This window comes from Equus asinus, chromosome 24 (genome assembly GCF_041296235.1).
Source record: "Equus asinus isolate D_3611 breed Donkey chromosome 24, EquAss-T2T_v2, whole genome shotgun sequence".
Taxonomy (NCBI): domain Eukaryota; kingdom Metazoa; phylum Chordata; class Mammalia; order Perissodactyla; family Equidae; genus Equus; species Equus asinus.
This window is the reverse complement of record NC_091813.1, coordinates 41,353,226-41,371,256: the sequence shown is the minus strand read 5'-3', so window position 1 is coordinate 41,371,256 and position 18,031 is coordinate 41,353,226. Positions and strand designations below refer to the sequence as shown.

General features: G+C 41.6%; 1 protein-coding gene and 1 long non-coding RNA gene across 3 annotated transcripts in view; one reads left to right on the top strand and one right to left on the bottom strand.

Annotated features, from left to right (window-relative positions):
* Positions 1-3,997: 3,997 nt before the first annotated feature.
* On the bottom strand, positions 3,998-7,298 carry LOC139041839 (uncharacterized). The gene is made up of 2 exons (XR_011497835.1): positions 6,646-7,298; positions 3,998-5,014 (listed from the first exon to the last, which is right to left on the bottom strand). It is a non-coding gene; the product is annotated as an uncharacterized lncRNA (long non-coding RNA).
* Positions 7,299-7,442: 144 nt separating this feature from the next.
* Positions 7,443-18,031, top strand: part of POPDC1 (popeye domain cAMP effector 1) — a 38,416-nt gene continuing 27,827 nt past the window's right edge. Inside the window, exons 1-5 of one of the 2 annotated variants that reach the window (XM_014859491.3) lie at positions 7,443-7,618; positions 8,051-8,223; positions 11,253-11,489; positions 14,449-14,573; positions 17,173-17,360. In XM_014859491.3, coding sequence (XP_014714977.2) covers positions 11,264-11,489; positions 14,449-14,573; positions 17,173-17,360 — 539 coding nt within the window. In that variant the 5' untranslated portion in view covers positions 7,443-7,618; positions 8,051-8,223; positions 11,253-11,263. Of the gene's footprint in view, positions 7,619-7,689; positions 7,968-8,050; positions 8,224-11,252; positions 11,490-14,448; positions 14,574-17,172; positions 17,361-18,031 lie in introns of those variants that run through there. The other variant, XM_044757386.2, reaches the window with a different exon arrangement.

The following is an 18,031-nucleotide window of genomic DNA, read 5'->3' as shown; positions in this document are numbered from 1 at the left end:
TGTGCTTTGAGATACTGCTTCCTGTTTTTCATTTAGCTAAGAGATAAAACACCTATTCAGTGCATAACCTCTTGGGTTATTCTGAACAAATTAACCAACTGAGTCAGTTTAAAAAGCAAAGAACACACCTATTAGAATGGCTAAAATCCAAAAAACTGGCAATACCAAATGCTAGCAAGAATGTAGAGCAAGAAGAACTCTCATTCAGTGCTCGTGGAACTGGAAAATGGTACAGCCACTTTGGAAGACAGTTTGGCAGCTTATTACAAAGCTGACATAGTCTTCCCACATAATCTAGCAATCACGTTCCTTGGTATTCACCCAAATGAGGTGAAAATACGTCCACACAAAAACCTGCACACAAATGTTTATAGCAGCTTTATTCATAATTGCCAAAAACTAGAAGAAACCAAGATGTTCTTAAAATGATGAATGGATAAACAAACTGTCGTACATCCATAATATGGAATATTATTCAGTGATTAGAAAAATGAGCTATCATGGGGCCAGCCCAGTGGTGCCTCGGTTAAGTTCTCACATTTCGCTTCATCGGCCCAGGGTTTGCTGGTTTGGGTCCCAGCGCGGAGGTACGCACCACTTGTCAAGCCATGCTGTGGCAGGCGCACCACATATAAAATAGAGGAAGATGGGCATGAATGTTAGCTCAGGACCAATCTTCCTCAGCAAAAAGAGGAGGATTGGCGGCAGATGTTAGCTCAGGGCAGAAAAAAAAAAAAAGCTATCAAAACATGAAAAGACGTGGAGGAACCTTGTGTGGTGAAAGAAGGCAGTCTGAAAAGTCAATAGTCTATATGATGCCAACTATATGACATTTTGGAAAAGACAAAACTATGGAGATAGCAAAAAAAAAAAAATCAGTGGTTGCCAGGGATTAAGGAGGGGAGGAAGGAGAGAGATGTCTAGGTGGAGGATGTTTAGGGCAGTGAAACTATTCTATCTGATACTTAATGGTGGGTACATGACATTACTAAAGGAAAACTCTATTTCCTCTACTCACAACACTTCAGACACCAAATGCGTTGGGAGTTTTCCCATACCAACCAATTCTCCAACGGGAGACACCAATGGGTGTCCTACAAGTCAATTCTGACGCTACCATCCAGAGTTAGTGCAGACTCCACAGGCTAAGCGCTCAGTTCCCCAAGACTGCCCTCCACTTCAGACACCAATCACAAGCAGTGAGCCCCCAGGTTCACACTTCCGTCCAACTTGGCTATACATCAGGGTTCCCATGACCTTGCCCTCAGGTTTGATAATTTGCTGTAACAACTCACAGAACTCAGGGAAACTACATTTCCTGGTCTATCATAAAGGATATAATAAAAGATACAAATGAATAGCTGGATGAAGAGGTACACAGGGCAAGGTCCAGTAGGTTCCTGTGGAGTTGGAATATGCCATCCTCCCACCATGTGGATGTGTTCACCAACCTGGAAGTTCTGTGAATCCCTCAGTTTAGGGATTTTTGTGAAGGCTTCATCACATAGGCATGATCGGTTATTAACACAGTCTCCAGCCTCTCTCCTCTCCCCAGATAATGGAGGGTGGTGGGGCTGAAAGTTCCAAGTTTCTAATCATGGCTGGGTCTTTTTGGTGACCAGGCCCCATCCAGAAGCTATTCAGGAGCCCACCCAGAGTCATCTCATTAGAACAAAAAACCCTCCCTCCTATCACCCAGGAAATTCCAGGGAATTTAGGAGCTCTGGGTAAGATGCTCCTATCACTCAGGAAATTATGCAGGTTTCAGGATCACTGTCAGAATTGGGGGTCAAAGACTTAATATTAGAAGAAAAGATGCTCCAAACACCACTAACACCCAGGAAATTATAAGGGTTTTCAGAGTTCTATGTCAGAAACCAGGAGAAGAGAGCAAACAGATATTTATTATTCACAGATGAATACATGACATTATATATTTGGCAAAACCCACAGGACAGTACACACAAAGATGAACCCTAATGTAAACTTTTGTTAATAACAACCCACCAACTGGGAGAAAAATATTTGCAAATCATATTTCCAACAAGGGGTTAATCTCCAAAATATATAAAGAACTCATACAAGTCAACAACAAAAACCAAACAATCTGAGGGGCCAGCCCCATGGCTGAGTGGTTAAGTTCACACACTCCGCTTCAGGGGCCCAGGGTTTCACTGGTTTGGATCCTGGACGCGGACCCAGAACAGCTCATCAAGCCATGCTGAGGCAGCATCCCACCTGCCACAACTAGAAGGACCCACAATTAAAATACACAACTATGTACTGGGGGGCTTTGGGGAGAAGAAGGAAAAATAAAAAATAAAATAAAATCTTAAAAATAAATAAACAAATAAATGTAGACTAAAAACAAACAAACAAACCTGATGAAAAATGGGCAGAGGATATAAACAGACATTTTTCCAAAGAAGATATACAGATGGCCAACAGGCACAGGAAAAGATGTTCAGCATCACTAATTATTAGGGAAATGCAAATCAAAATTACAATGAGATAGCACCTCACACCCATCAGAATGTCTGTAATTAATAAGACAAGAAATAACATGGGGCCGGCTCCGTGGCCGACTGGTTAAGTTCTCGCGCTCCGCTGCGGCGGCCCAGGGTTCGGATCCTGGGCGCAGACATGGTACCGCTCGTCAGGCCACGTTGAGACGTCGTCCCACATCCCACAACTAGAAGGACATGCAACTAAGATATACAACTGTGTACGGGGGGGGGGGGGTTTGGGGAGATAAGGCAGGAAAAAAAAAAAAAAAGATTGGCAATAGTTGCTAGCCCAGGTGCCAGTCTTTGAAAAGAAAAATTAAAGAAGAAATAACAAGTGTTGGAGAGGATGTAGAGACAAGGGAACCCTCATACACTGCTGGTGGGAATGCAAACTGGTGCAGCCACTATGGAAAACAGTATGGAGATTTCTCAAATAATTAAAAATAGAAAAGCCATATGAGCCAGCTATTTCACTACTGGGTATTTATCCAAAAAACATGAAATCAATAATTCAAAAAAATATATACACCCCTATGTTCATTACAGCATTATTCACAATAGCCAAGACTTGGAAACAATCCAAGTGCCCATCAACGGATGAATGGATAAAGAAGACGTGGTACATATATACAATGAAATACTATTCAACCATAAAAAAAAGACAAAATTGTGCCACTTAAGAACATGGATGGACCTTGAGGGTATTATGTTGAGTGAAATAAGTCAGACAGAGAAAGACAAATACCGTATGATTTCACTCATGTGGAAGATAAACAAACATACACACTGATAAGGAGAACAGATTAGTGGTTACTAGAGGAGAAGCAGGTGGGGAGAGGATGAAAGGGGTAAAGGGGTACACATGTATGGTGATGGATAAAAACCGGACTGTTGGTGGTGAGAATGATGCTGTCTATACAGAAACCAAAATATAGTGATGTACACCTGAAATTTATACAATGTTGTAAGCCAATATGACACTAATAAAATAATTTTTAAAAAAGATCCAGATCATTGGGAGTTGCTCCACTCCCACCCCCAGAGTTTCTAAGGCAGTGAGGTAGGTGCTGGGGGTGAGGTGGAGGGGTGCGGGAGGAATTTGCATTTCTAATGAATTCCCAGTTAATGCTGACAAGGGACCACACTTTAAAGACTGCTATACTAATAATGAAAAAAAATACTTTGTCGATTTCCTAATAATAATAATAATGTATCAATATTTGTTCTCCAATTGTGACAAACGTTTCACACCAATACAAAGTGTTAATAATAAGGGAAACTGTGAGTAGGGGAGAAAGGGGGCACATAGGAACTTTCTATACTATCTGCTTAATCATTCATAAACCTAAAACTGCTCTAACAAAACAAAGTCTATTAATTTTTTTTTAAAAAATGAAAAGAAATTTAAAAACAGTCAATGAGGTTGGTTGTCAAACTGGTCAATGAAAAAGTTAATGTAACATTTAACAAGAGGAACTTGGACACAGAAAGAATCTAATTAAATCACTGTTTAATAACCCATGTTTGATGAGAACTGTCTGCTATGAGACCATATCAGAAGATGCTATGGTCTCCATGCAATTAAGATTAACAGTAGAAAGAAAGTACATCATCTACACGGATGTAAACCATGGGGAGACATAGAGAAGGAAGAGAATGCTACTTAACATTATAAATGTACTTTTAAAACTAGTGACTCTCTCAGGGCTTATTTTCACAAAACTGACTCTATCTGAATTTTGAAATCTCAACAAGGTTTTGTCCAAATAGTAAAAGCAGACTAGGATACCCACAGAGAAATAAAGGCAGAAATAACTGTTTATGTCAATCTAAGCTGTACTAGCCAGAGTTTTCACAGAGGAGACCGGCTACCCTATATTTTGCTATTTATGCCTCATATCCTTTTCTTTCTATACTTCCGCGCAAGTTGCCTCCTTGCATCCTGTTAGTTTTCAAATAGTGCTCAGAATCTTTCAATCTGATCTTTCCACGACCAGCAGGAGGAGGCCAGGGAGCATAAGGCACTCCAAAATCTGAGTTTTTGTGCCTAAAATTCTTATTTTCAATTTTATAGAGCTGGTATTCACATATCAGTGATAAGAAGTTTAAATATAAAATTACCTTTTAGTCCTCAGATGGGTTATAATCAGGGCTTTAGATTTAGTTCAGTCTCCTCTTTCTATGGAACACAGACTCAGAGAAAACTCTATCAAAGGCCATGACTCAAGTCCTGTGATATTGTATTCGATACTCTTTTCATAAGAGTACGCCATCTTTACGTGATCTAAACACCTTATGGGCATCTCATCCTGCTAGGTAAGGAGTGAGTGTGTCCTGGAACGGCTGACTCCCTAACCCTGCCTCTGGAAGCTGGCCTTCCAGTCTGCAAAAGCCAGAAGGCGGGCTGTCCTATTTCAGTAAATATGTTTGTAAATTCTTATAAAAGTAACATACAATCATTGTAGAAAATTTTGCAGAAGCAGCAGCAGGAGGAGGGGCAGGAGGAGCTGGAAGAAGAAGAGGGGCAGAGGAAGGGAAGAAGGGAGGAAGGGAGGGAAGAAAGGAGGAAAAAAAAAAGAAAAATCAACACTTGGAGTTAACAAATATAAGCATTTTAGTGCTTATCATCCTGGATGATTTGTAATATTCGGCACACTCTTGTAAATTGCCTTTTTCTACTTAACATCTATCTCACCATGGGAGGCAGTGTGGCTAGACATAGAAAGTGGCAGAAACTGTAGCTAGTAGATGAGAGTGCAAACTTTGGAACTAGACTGCCTGGTTCATACCTCGGTCACACAGCTGTGTGACCCTGAGCAGGCTTCTCGACCTCTCTGTTATCTCAGTTTCCCATCTATAAATGCAGATAAGAATAGTAACTACTTCTTCATAGGGTCTATTGTGAGGACTCAACGGCTTAATATATCTAAACCATTTATAACAGTGCCTGGCACAAAGTACATTCTATATGTAGGGTCAGTAAACTTTTTCAGGAAAGCACCAGACAGGAAATATTTTAGGCTTCGCAGGGTCCTATGGTTTCTATTGCAACTCCTCAATGCTGTCTTTGTAGCACAAAAGCAGCTGTAAAGGAATGAGCATGGCTGGGTTCCAATTAAACTTTATGGCCACTGAATTTGAATTTCATATAATCCTCATGTCATGAAATATTCTTCTTTTGATTTGTTTCAACGATTAAAAAATGTAAAAACCATTTTAGCTCCGCAGCAGTGGGCTGGGGCTTTGGGCCACAGTTTGCCCACCTCTGTTCTATACAATTTGCAGACATCATGATGTCTCTAATATCTTTCTACAAATTATTTTTGATGGCGCTTAGAACAAGATGGTTTGCATGTCCTATAATTTACTTAGTCCCCTATGGTTAAAATTGGGGTTATGTCCAGTGTTCATTATTATAAGCCACCCTCCAAAGAATATCCATGCAAAATCTTTGTGCCCATTTATTATCACAGCTACATCTTAAAATGTATTTAGTGCTAGCTACCAAAAGGCTGGCAGAGCATCTAGAAAGAAACAGACTCTGAAGAAGTAGCCTTGAAAACCTATCTTGTATAGTTATAGCAAATTTCAAACATGTTCGAGAAGGAGCTTTATAATATATATTCACACACATAGAACTTGCTATGTACCACGTACCATTCCAAGGCTTTATATGTATTAAATCATTTAATCTCCAAAACAATTCTATGAGATACAAGTGCAATCATCATCATCATCATCATCCCCATGGTACAAAAGAGGAAACCGAGGCACAGAAAAGGTAAGTAACTTCTCAAGGTCACACAGCTAGCTGGTAGCAGAGGCAGGATTCAAACCCAGTCTGTCCTGTGCTAAGGCCCGTGTTCTTGGACGCTATACTGCACTGCCTGCCCACCGCAGAGACTTGGCAAGTGTGCATGCACCTCCAGCTTCTACTTTATAACGTACCTGCGGTCTTTTTTATATTTAGATGATGCCCGGCACGCATGAACGACCTCATACCCTAATAATTAGCATAAATTCTATCCCACAATGGGACACTTGGGGTAGAAACTGAATGCTCATCTAACCTCCCTCTTTTGTCCTCCAACCCCTCCTCCCATGCCAATTCTTCCTTAATTTGCCCTGCATTTCTTACCCAAAATAGTTGTCCTCTATAAACAGTAAAGGTTGATTGGAGCATACTTTCATATCTTGTTTTCCAGTTACGGTCCCAAATCAACCAAATTCACGTGGCAAATTCGGGTGGAGCTTCGCCTACAATGGAGTGCCCTGCACCGCCAAGGGAATGCAAAGTTCGGATAAGTACCCTCCTTCTTGGAAAACAAAACAGTGGCTCCTGTCAAAGTCTCTCGCGCGTGGCCCTGGCAGCAGCAGGGCTGGCTTGCTCCGGCCCCTCGCCGGGTCCCCGAGGGCGGTGTCCTGGGCCCGTGTGGACCAAACCGCCAGCCTCCGCCGCCGGCCTCTGCCGCCAGTCTCAGATGCGAGTTGCGCGCTTTCCCGGCCCTTCCTCCTTGTGCTCAGATGCGGGCAACTGTCCCAGGAAGGAGTTATACGAGTGGATCGCTCGACTCTGAGGGGGAATGAAGATTCTAGTTCTCATTTCTTATCCTGATTTCTCTCCCTGCGGGCACCCTACTGCTCGAGTTACCCTCCCAGGGGATGATCAACCAACGTCGCTGGTCGCAAGATGCTGCCCGCCCCCCTACTCATGCCCAAACAAGGACAGAATCGAGAAGTAGAGAGGAAACGAGGACAGCAAGAAGCGGGTGTTTCAAACTGATCCCGGCTGTGCAGACGCGGCGCTGGAGTTGCAGGAGCCCACGGGGAGTCCTGGCCGAGGCCCGGGGCTCCGCCCGCCGGGGGGCGCCGGGGTGGCGGGCGCGTGCGCGGTGCGGCCCCAACCCCGGCCGCCGCCGCCGCGATGACTATTTTAGTCCAAGCCGCTGCCAGCGCGGGGACCCTGCACGGGCGGAGGAGCCTCCCGACCCGCCCATCGGCCGCGGCGTTCGCGTCGGGCGCCCGTCGAGTCGCCGTGTGCCCCGCGCCCCGCTGCTGTCGCCCCAAACTTCAGCCGGCGCCGCCCAGGCTCGGGGCCAGGGACAAGCCAGGTAAGGAGCTGGGGGCGCAGCTGCCGCCGGCTCCCCCCCGCGCGCCCGGCTATTTGCAGCCTCGAGCTTCCGGGGCTAAATCGAGAAGCGAAAGTTGGATCCCTGCTCCGCTGGGAGCAACTTTGTCGGCCCCGGCGGCGGCCGCCCGTTCCCCGTGCCTCGGCCGCGGGGAGCCGCCCTCGCGGGGCTCCCTGTCCTTGTCTGCCGCTCTTCACCCCCGGTCTGAGCGCCGCGGCCACAGACCCTCAGGCGCCAGCTGCCGCGATTCGGGTCTGGCAGCGCCAGCGTCCCCGGGCGCTCGGGTTCCATCGGGTGCCCGTTCCCGCACTGTGCCGCGGGCCAGCCCTTGGTGAGCTCGGCCTCTCCCCTCCTTGCTTCGCTCCGGGGGCTCCCGGTCCCCGAACCTACAACGACTCCCCCTCCTTCCTGTAGGGCCGCCGGGTCCTAGGCGGAGGCAGCGCGCAGCCGGGCGCATCGTGTCGCTCAGCCCTTCCCGGCGCTGGCTGTTCGAGGTGGGGCACGGCGCTCACCGCACACCCTCGTGAACCGAGAGCTCCGGGTCAAGGAGAACAGTTGACGGTGACGTTCCTTCTTGAAGGAGCGAGGTGAGTGGGGCCCCTGGGGAGCGCAGATGGCTGGGGAACCCGTGATCCTTGCCACCCACCCGCACCCTCGTTTCCGAGGCTTTGGGAAACGGGTTGTTGGCCAGACGAGTCCCGGAAGCTGCTTGCTTTGAAGCAAGAATAAGTGCGAAAAGACTGTTAGCAACGTAATGCCCCTTGCCGTTCCGAAGATGTGCAAAGGTTCCGTTAGAATTACGGAATGAATTGAGTAAGTCTACTAGCGCGACTTTTGCTCATTGCTTTTTCATTTTTGTAGTTTGGTGAAGGGTTAATGTTAGTTTCACCATTTAGCCCTGCTTATACCAATTTGAAAACCAATAGATAAACAGGACCTTACCAGAACTGGTGATTTCAGGAATTAGACTCCGAGAAACTAATAGGAGAAAGAAAATTTCTCTTGATTTAGTCAAAATTAATCTGAACGTTTACCAATTTACCAGTCTAACCTTCCTCATTAGACCCATTCGTTCTGTATATAAGCATTAGTTCAGTGTAAGCCACATAAATCCATTAAGCAATGATCAAAGGAAGCTGAAACAGACAAGATCTGACCGATATTTATTGACAATAGGCAACTGACTATTTCAAAATAGACATATAGATAAATAATACAGATATACATACAAATTAATAAATTATATATAATGAATATATAATGTTAATTATTATACAATACATAATGCATACAGAAAATTAAATATATAGACTATATTCTTTCTTTAATAAGGTGTGGTGCATCAAAATATGTTGTAGGATTATCCTCCCCTTTGAAAATTCATATTACTATTTCCCTGGTTCTGGGGTCAGTAGCTCATAGTTTTCCTAGCATTTCTCTTGACCAGAAATTGGTATTTTTAGTGCCACTTGAAGAACTTCTAAGAGCCTGAAATTGAACTACAGTGGATTCGTTGGCAATACAGATGTAATCGGGTGGGTGTGGGGAGAAATATGTATTAATTAACCTACTATATAGATGTGTCTTAGAGCCACAGGCTATTAAAACTTGAGGGAGTTTCAAAGACTATCTGGTCCAGCTGTCCCTGTTCCCAGGAAGAAGCTGACCCAAGGAGCAGAAGGGACTCTCCCTGGCTCATGTGGCTCCTGGGGCTTGTGGTGTAGACCCTGGCTCGCTCAACCTCAGGAAGGCGAGGCCCTCTCCTGTCTTTACTTTGGGGTTTGGGGAGACTGAAAAAGTGATTTCTGAAAGTGATCATTGCCTTTGTGTCCCTTCCGTATAGCTTCCACCTCTGCCCCTGGCATTCTTTACAGAGGTTAGGCCTTGGATATACAAAGATGAATATGACATTATCCCTGCCTCAGAGAGAACATAGGGTAGTTTAGAAGAGCAAATAGGACAATGAGAGTGAAAGCTCATTCTAAAGAGCCGTAGAAATGTTAGGTATTATTGGCTTATGTAAGGCGAATACATAAGCCGACATTGACATTAGCATATGAGTGATAGAGGACGTTGAATATCATTCTCCCTCCTGCAGAGATTATGAACTCAATTCTGATTTTGGTCCTTGAAAGCAAATTTTTCATAAATGGAGTTATTAAAATAATGATGTCCCCCCCATCCCAATAGGCTTATGTTTTTATTGATTCAGACGTTTGGAAAGTAGTTGACTTTTTATGAGTTCTTTCCTTTTTGCAGCAAATCAATATCTAAGGCAACTATTTCTCATATTTATGAGCTATTTCAGAAGGATGGGAAGAGACCTTTAATTGACTTGATTTCATTCACAGTTGTAAATTTGTGTGTATTTTTTATCATTTTAAGAGATTTGGAATTCTGTCACATTTATTTGTTAACATCCTTTCAAACCTGTACCAATTATTCTGCCCCCTAAAACCTTTATTTTAGTATGATGAAAAAAATGGAAAAGTACAGTTTATTGTATGACCTTATTTGGAAAGAAATTCATATTTCTAAACCAAATTTGAAGGTATTTTGGGTCCCCATTTGGAATGCTTTCCCTGAAACAGAACAGTTCACGTATCCTGTAAATCTATATAGTTTTTGTCAGGGCCCAATTTGTATAATTAATAATAGAAAGAGTTTTTTAAGCACCAGAGACCAAGGGCAGGTAATATGGTCTGGAAATAGTGCTGTTTTGTGTTAAGGTTTATGTAAATATGTGGAAAATGTATATTCTTTGAAATGTATTTGCTCCAGATTTTAATATTAAATATTCAAATGTATGTTCATGACCCCTCCTACGTGTAGGAAATCTGCAAGTTTACTACTTTTCAACTTGTGAGATGCTGCCAACTAGAATTTTTGTGGGAAAGAAAATAGAGATTTGAATTACACAGTAAAAGAAGGAGTAAATGTATCTTTCGTGTATATATAAATGATGATGATAATGTGTTTATTATGTGCATATATAGTGTGGAATGAATAAATGTATGATGTAATGATTAAGGACAAAATTAGAGCCTCCCAAATATCCTAAGCCTTCAAAGAGTAAACATTAGGGTGTTAATTTTTTGAGAGTATTCAAAAAATCAGTTTTTCCCGTTATTTTTCATGTGTTTGGATTCAGTGTCACTAGTGGGAATATAATGGAAGCCGTACTAAACAACTTCGTTATTGCTGAGGTTTATGAACATTGGTGATTGTTTTTGAGACTAGTTGGTTCCCTCATTTCTCTCTCTCCCACCATGTATGTTTATATACCGATATATAGATATAAAGAGATATAAACAGATACAGATACATATATGTGTCAGGGAATAGCTGTGCACTGTAATGCTAAGTATTTTATATATTTTGTGTCATTTAATCATAAAGTCAGAAGAGGTATTATTATCATCAAAGATAAGTAAATGGATACATTTAATATGTGACAGAACTAGATTTGAACACGGATCTGTCTAATTCATAAGCACCAGAGAAGTCTATTTACCAATATTTAGTTCCCAGAAATAATTTGGATAGACTACCTATAGGAGTGATAAGGTACAGCTACCATTTGTATGACTGTCTTTTTGTTTCTTTGTTTTTACAGGAGCTTTCAAGATGAATTATACCGAGTCCAGCCCATTGACTGAATCAACAGCAGTAGGTTTTACACCTGAGTTAGAAAGTATCACACCTGTGCCTTCCAATGGGACCACTTGTGAAAACTGGAGAGAGATACATCATCTAGTTTTTCATGTAGCAAATGTTTTTTTTGCAATTGGGTTGATTATTCCAACTGCTCTTCACCTTCATATGATACTTCTTAGGGCGATGTTTGCTATAGGTAAGATTCTAACTGAGATACTATGGAACTTCTGTAACTGGCGTCAGCTGCGTTTTGTCCGGGGGGCTTCAGGTCTGTAGCATACCAAAAATGTAAGTCTTCATGTGAGAATTAGCAATATATCAAATATCTTTGAGCATAGGCCTCCACATGCCGCATCCTCCTTTACTTACTTTAGATAAAACTAAGTGTGTTTTCCTATGTTGCTTAGATTTTCCAGATATCAGAAAAGCCATTCTTGTGCAAGAATGTGGACTCTGGAACCAGATTGTGTGATTCGGATCCAGGTTCCAACACTTGCTAACGGTGTAACTGTGGCAAGGGATGTAACTTCTCTATGCCTCAGTTTCCCCATGTGTCAAATGAGGGGAAAAATAGTAGCACCTCCTGGGATTGACTTGAGAATTAAATGAGTGTGTGTCACATATATATTTGACTTATAATAGTACTGGGACATAGTAAGAACTATATAGTCTTAACTGATTATTTGAATAGATGTTTACTTGCTGTGGCCAGTAAAACAACATTGGAAACAAAAGCAATTACCCACACACAATAGTTCAAGTTAAACTTTTTTTTTGAGGAAGATTAGTGCTGAGCTAACATCTGCTGCCAATCCTCCTCTTTTTGCTGAGGAAGATTGGCCCTGAGCTAACATCTGTGCCCATCTTCCTCTGTTTTATATGTGGCATGCCTGCCACAGCATGGCTTGACAAGCAGGATCCTAACCGGCGAACCCTGGGCCACGGAAGCGGAACATGCAAACTTCATCACTGTGCCACTGGGCTGGCCCCTCAAGTTAAACATTTTTGGAGGCCCCAGTAACCCTGATGAAGTGGGTTAAATTAATTCATGTCAAAATACTAAAATAATTGAATTATTTTAGACAGTGATTCTTGATAAATTACTCTCTATGTGATTATTTTCCTGATGATTCATTTATTCAGGTGCATTTTTAAGCACCTGTAATGTGTCAGACAAAGGTTGAAGAAGGCAGTCTCCATCCTTGAGAAAGACACTCTTTTGGGGGCCAGAGAAAATCAGATAGGCAGTCACATATGACATGTCAGATGCTGGGATGCTGGTGTGCAGCCAGTGCCGGGCAGAAATAGAGAGGATGGGCTCTGTGGAAAGGCAGAGCAAGATCCCACTGAGGAGATGACGTTGGAGCTGGCTTTTGGAGGATGAGCAGGGTTTCTCTGATTGTGAGCATGTGTGGTAGCCAGGTAAAGGGCACAGGGGAGAGGGAAATTCAGCATATTGAGGGACAGTGAAGAGTAGCTCATTGTGCCCAAAATATATGAAAAATGACGAGGAACGGTCAAAGAAGAGGCTGGAAGGGTAGCCGGAAGGTCACTGGAGGGACTTCTGTGGCTGTTGCCTCTGAGTAAGCTAGAAATTGCAGCAGGAGGAGCAAATGTTGAGTAAAAACAAAAACAACACCCTATAAAAAGCAAAAGTGTTTGAATCCTGGGCGCGGACATGGCACTGCTCATCAAACCACGCTGAAGCGGCGTCCCACATGCCACAACTAGAAGGACCCACAACTAAGAATACACAACTATGTACCGGGGGGCTTTGGGGAGAAAAAGGAAAAATAAAATCTTTCAAAAAAAAAAGCAAAAGCTAATTATGAATTTTAAGACTGAGTTTTGGAGATGGAACAGACCAAGGAGATCACTAGTCCAAAACTTTATAAATAGAGAAACTGAGGCCTGGAGAAGTTAAATGACTCATCCCAGATTAAGACCAGGAGAAAGTGGCTAAACCAGGACTATGATGCTGGCCCTCCAGCTTCACAGTCAGTCCTTCCATTATGTTACCCCGTCTCCTTTAAGTAATTGCTAGATAATATTATTTAAAGAACATCTAAATTTTTATATTTTGGGCCATTATTCAGGTGCCCCAAATCATTCTGATAAAATAAAAAATTGCAAATAAATAACTTTTTAAAGTGAGAGGTTAGCTTTTATGTCTGTATGTGTCACTGATATATCATATTGATAATTTATTTTAAATTAAAAATATATATTGACTCTCCCATCAGAAAATTGATCAAAAGAAACTGGAAATTTGTAATTTGTACAAACCTTTTAGAAAACAATTCTTCAGTGTCATCAAAATCTATAAATTTCGTTCCCTTGACTTACTGTCAGGTAATGCACTCTAAGCAAGCAGTCTCAAAAATAGATAAATTTGTATTTATAAAGCTGTTTTGACTACTTATCAAAAATTACACCCCAAAAATATCATTTGTCTACCAGTAGGGAGATGGTTAAATAAACTATGGTTTAATCAGTTATAGTCATTAAAAACTACGTATATGAAGAATTTTAATGAAATGAAAAAAATCACTGCAGTAAGTAAAAGAGTAGATTTTTAGATTGTATATTCTATGGTTTGCCATCAGATGAAAATGCATAAAAATTGCAAGTATCAGCACTGGTTTTAAGTATGTAGTAGAATTATGGATTTTTTTCCCCTTTTAAAAAATATTTTCTAGGGGCCGACTGGGTGGTACAGCAGTTAAGTTCGCACCTTCTGCTTCTCTGCGGCCTGGGGTTCGCTGGTTCAGATCCCAGGTGCGGACATGGCACTGCTTGGCAAAAGCCATGCTGTGGCAGGCATCCCACATATAAAGTAGAGGAAGATGGGCACGGATGTTAGCTCAGGGCCGGTCTTCCTCAGCAAAAAGAGGAGGATTGGCAGCAGTTAGCTCAGGGCTAATCTTCCTCAAAAAAGAAAAAAAATTTTCTATACTTCACAAATTTTCTGCAACAAAGTATGGGTTTTTTTTTTCGTAATCAGACAAAAACCAAAATGTAACTTAGTGTGTTGTTTGGCTTCGATATTTCTAGAATGTGTTTGGCTTATTTTACATACAGAGGATAGCAAATTTATTAAGCTACCTTCTGAAGCTGTTCTAGACATCTCACGTGTGAACTTTGTTATTCAACAGGGTGTACCCTTTATATCGTCTGGGCCACTCTCTACCGATGTGCCTTGGATATCATGATCTGGAACTCTGTGTTCCTGGGTGTCAACGTTTTGCATCTTTCATATCTTTTGTACAAGAAAAGACCGGTAATTACTAAAAATTAATCAATAAGGAAGAGATTTTAAAGCTTAAAACCTTTTAAGGTACTTTGTTCAGACTTGTGAAGAAACATGTAACATCTTTATTCCTTTTAATATCGTTTCTTTGAAGATTAGACTTTTTGTTTATATACACCTGAAGGTGAAACATTTGAATAGCATGAAATTTGTTCTGTAGACAAGTTTTTAAAACTTTTTAAATCATTAAGGCAATTTGGACATGAGAGAACGTGACAATTTTCTCTCTTTTTTTAGTCATATAACTTCATTATTTCTTTTGTCTCCTGATATTTAGATGTCACTTGGGAATATCTTTGCCTAGTTATAAAATTAATTATTCATAGGCGATTTCCATGAACATACCAATGATTGACGAATAGCTCATGTTATTATTTTATGCCATTTTTTTAAATGTAATGACTGTATATTTTTTTTCTTACGCCCAAAATATTCATTTAACGAAGTCACCATTTTTGGTGAGTTGTTACCAAAACACTAGTATTTAACTTTTTCTTTTCAACTCCAATTGATCTTGTTGTGTTTCCTTAGTCATACTAAGAACAAAAAGGGGTAAATAGAATAGGAAAACAGCATGGCTCCTAGACATCGCTCCATACATAGTTTCTGACTGTCCAAAGCACACCAATATTCAGTAAAGCAAAAGATGTAATACTTGTCCTAATCTTATGTTCAAGGCCAGACGTGTGTAGAAAACTATTAGAAAATAAGACAATTCATAGGAAATTACAATTTGAATGGCACAGATGATGTATGTAATAGGCGTTCTCCTAAACTGTAGCCTCCTCAAACACTGTAACCTGGGTTGCTTACTGTATTACTTCATTTTCTCTAGCTTATGCTGTGTAATAAACAACCCGAAAATCTCAGTGACATATGATGCAACAGGTTTTTTCCTCACCCACCTTAGACGTGGACTGTGGCAGCTGTGTGGCAGCTGTGATTCTGTTCCATGTGTCTTCTTCTTTTCAAGTCTCTGCTGAAGCAGCAAGTTCTGTTTGGACGTGCGCTCTCGTGGCAGAGAGAAATGTACAAGAGAACAAAAGAGAGACACCCAGTATCTCTTAAAACTTCTGCTCACATTTCATTGGCCAAAGCAAGTGACATGGCCAAGTCTGACAATGTGGGAGTAGGGTGGGGCAAGGGAATGTGTAATCATATTACAGGAGGTGGGAGCAGCAAATCACTGAGAACAGTAATATCATCTACCACACTTACTGTCGTATTCTCTGTTCCTGTCAACCATGATTCACACATCATAGGTGCTCAAAAAAACATTTGATGAGTGGATGCTTTCAAAGAGAAGACTTCAGAAGGCTTTGTGAAGGAATTGGAACTTGAGCTAAGCCTTGTAGGATGAGCAGATTATGAATATGAGTCAATAGGTTTTTCAGTTCGTATGTTCATAACTGTGCCTCATTGGCTAGCGTGCATTCTGGAAATGAGACACGTTTGTGAATAAATTATTTTAAATACTCATTACTAGAGCTCTGGAGTGGAGGAGTTAGATGAAAGTAATAGTGAGGATTACAGTTTCAGAATATCAGAACTTGCTGGAATCCCAGGTTCTGAATATAAGGTTCAGAAGTTGCTGATGTGATGATCACACTGCGTACGTAAATCGCTTAGCATCTGTGCTTTTGTTTCTTCTTGAACTATCAGGCTACTTTTTTGAAGGATATAAATGCTGATTCTTCATTAGCATGAAACAGCAGGACAAGTAAGAGCATTGCAAATGCTTCAGTCATGTCTGAGCAGCTCTCATGATCAGGGTCTGCGGGCTTCATAGTGTAGCAGCCATGGATTTCGTTGGGATGGATGATCGTTTGAGCACCAGTCTTCGCTCACGTGCAGCACCATTTTCCCAGACTCGTGCTGGGCCCACAGATGGGCTGTGACCTGGGCCTTGGATAGTCTGACAATAGGGACAATTTTCCTTTTCTCTTCTCCAGTAGCCAGCTTTACTTTCCAGGGGTTCTCCAGTCTACAGAGTTTATTTTAGCTTAGGATGAAATTGCTGTGCTGGAACCCTTTTATATTCCACTTCGCTTCAGAATAAGAAATGAGAAGCAAACTTTGCGACCGTGGATGTTTGTTTTCCTATATTGATGCATTAAACAATAATTACATGTAGATAAAGTGCTGAAAGTGTGTTTGCATGAATTTCTTTCCACATTGATGCCTGTTTTATGTGTTTATTTTCTTGCTGTAATGTTTCAAAGTTCATATAATTTCTTTCTGTGAAGCAAGTGTTCTAAAAATGAAAGGATCTTGTGTTATTTAGAACGTTTTGCTAAGATCAGGGAGGTGAATGTTGTGACAACATTCAAAACCTCCACAGTTGCTTAATGGTGTACAGGAAGAGATGTGATCAGTAGTGCAAATCTTTCCCATATGCTCTCAGAGTTCAGTCCAACCGCAAAAATGCCCTTTTAGCAAGTAAGCTTAGGTCACCACTTGCTCTCTGTAAGATTCCATTTGTTTGTTCTCAAAACCGTGTTGAGCCCACGGAAGCCAGTGTTTTGGTGTTGCCGCTTTAGTGCAGCATCTAGCCATTGCTGCATTTCAGGTGAAGATTGAAAAGGAACTCAGCGGTATCTACCGGCGGTTGTTTGAACCGCTCCGTGTGCCTCCAGATTTGTTCAGAAGATTAACCGGACAGTTCTGCATGATCCAAACCTTGAAAAAGGGACAGACTTATGCTGCAGAGGATAAAACCTCAGTCGACGACCGTCTGAGTATTCTCCTGAAGGGAAAGTAAGTGGTCTGTGGAAGTTGAAATTCCCAGTTTGCCTTGAGTCTTATCATAGCGTCTGGGTAGGAAATGAATGGAAGGGCATGTTGCTAACTGATGGAGGAAGTAGTCACAGAGTTTGTCACTGGTGAAATTTCATTTTACCACAGCATTTTAGAATAGGGCAACATGTTAATGTTACGTAGAATTTGCTGCCCTGAATCTTGTTGATGTCAGGATTTTCAATTAATATATTTTTTTTATTTTTTTATTTTTTTTTCCTTTTTCTCCCCAAAGTCCCCCGGTACATAGTTGTATATTCTTCGTTGTGGGTCCTTCTAGTTGTGGCATGTGGGACGCTGCCTCAGCGTGGTCTGATGAGCAGTGCCATGTCCGTGCCCAGGAATCGAACCAACGAAACACTGGGCCGCCTGCAGCGGAGCGCGCGAACTTAACCACTCAGCCACGGGGCCAGCCCCTCAATTAATATTTTTAACCTTTTATTTAAAATTAATGAGTCAACGCTGAAGTAGGTTTAAATTAGGCATTAAATTTCAAGAAGCTTATGCATATTTCAGAGGTGATTTATTTTTTGAATTTCACAAAAATGCAACTTCCAGCAACATCAGTCTTCTGGAGAGAGAGCCAGTGTGTATTGTTCTGGCATAATTATTCATACCACCCCTTTCTCTCT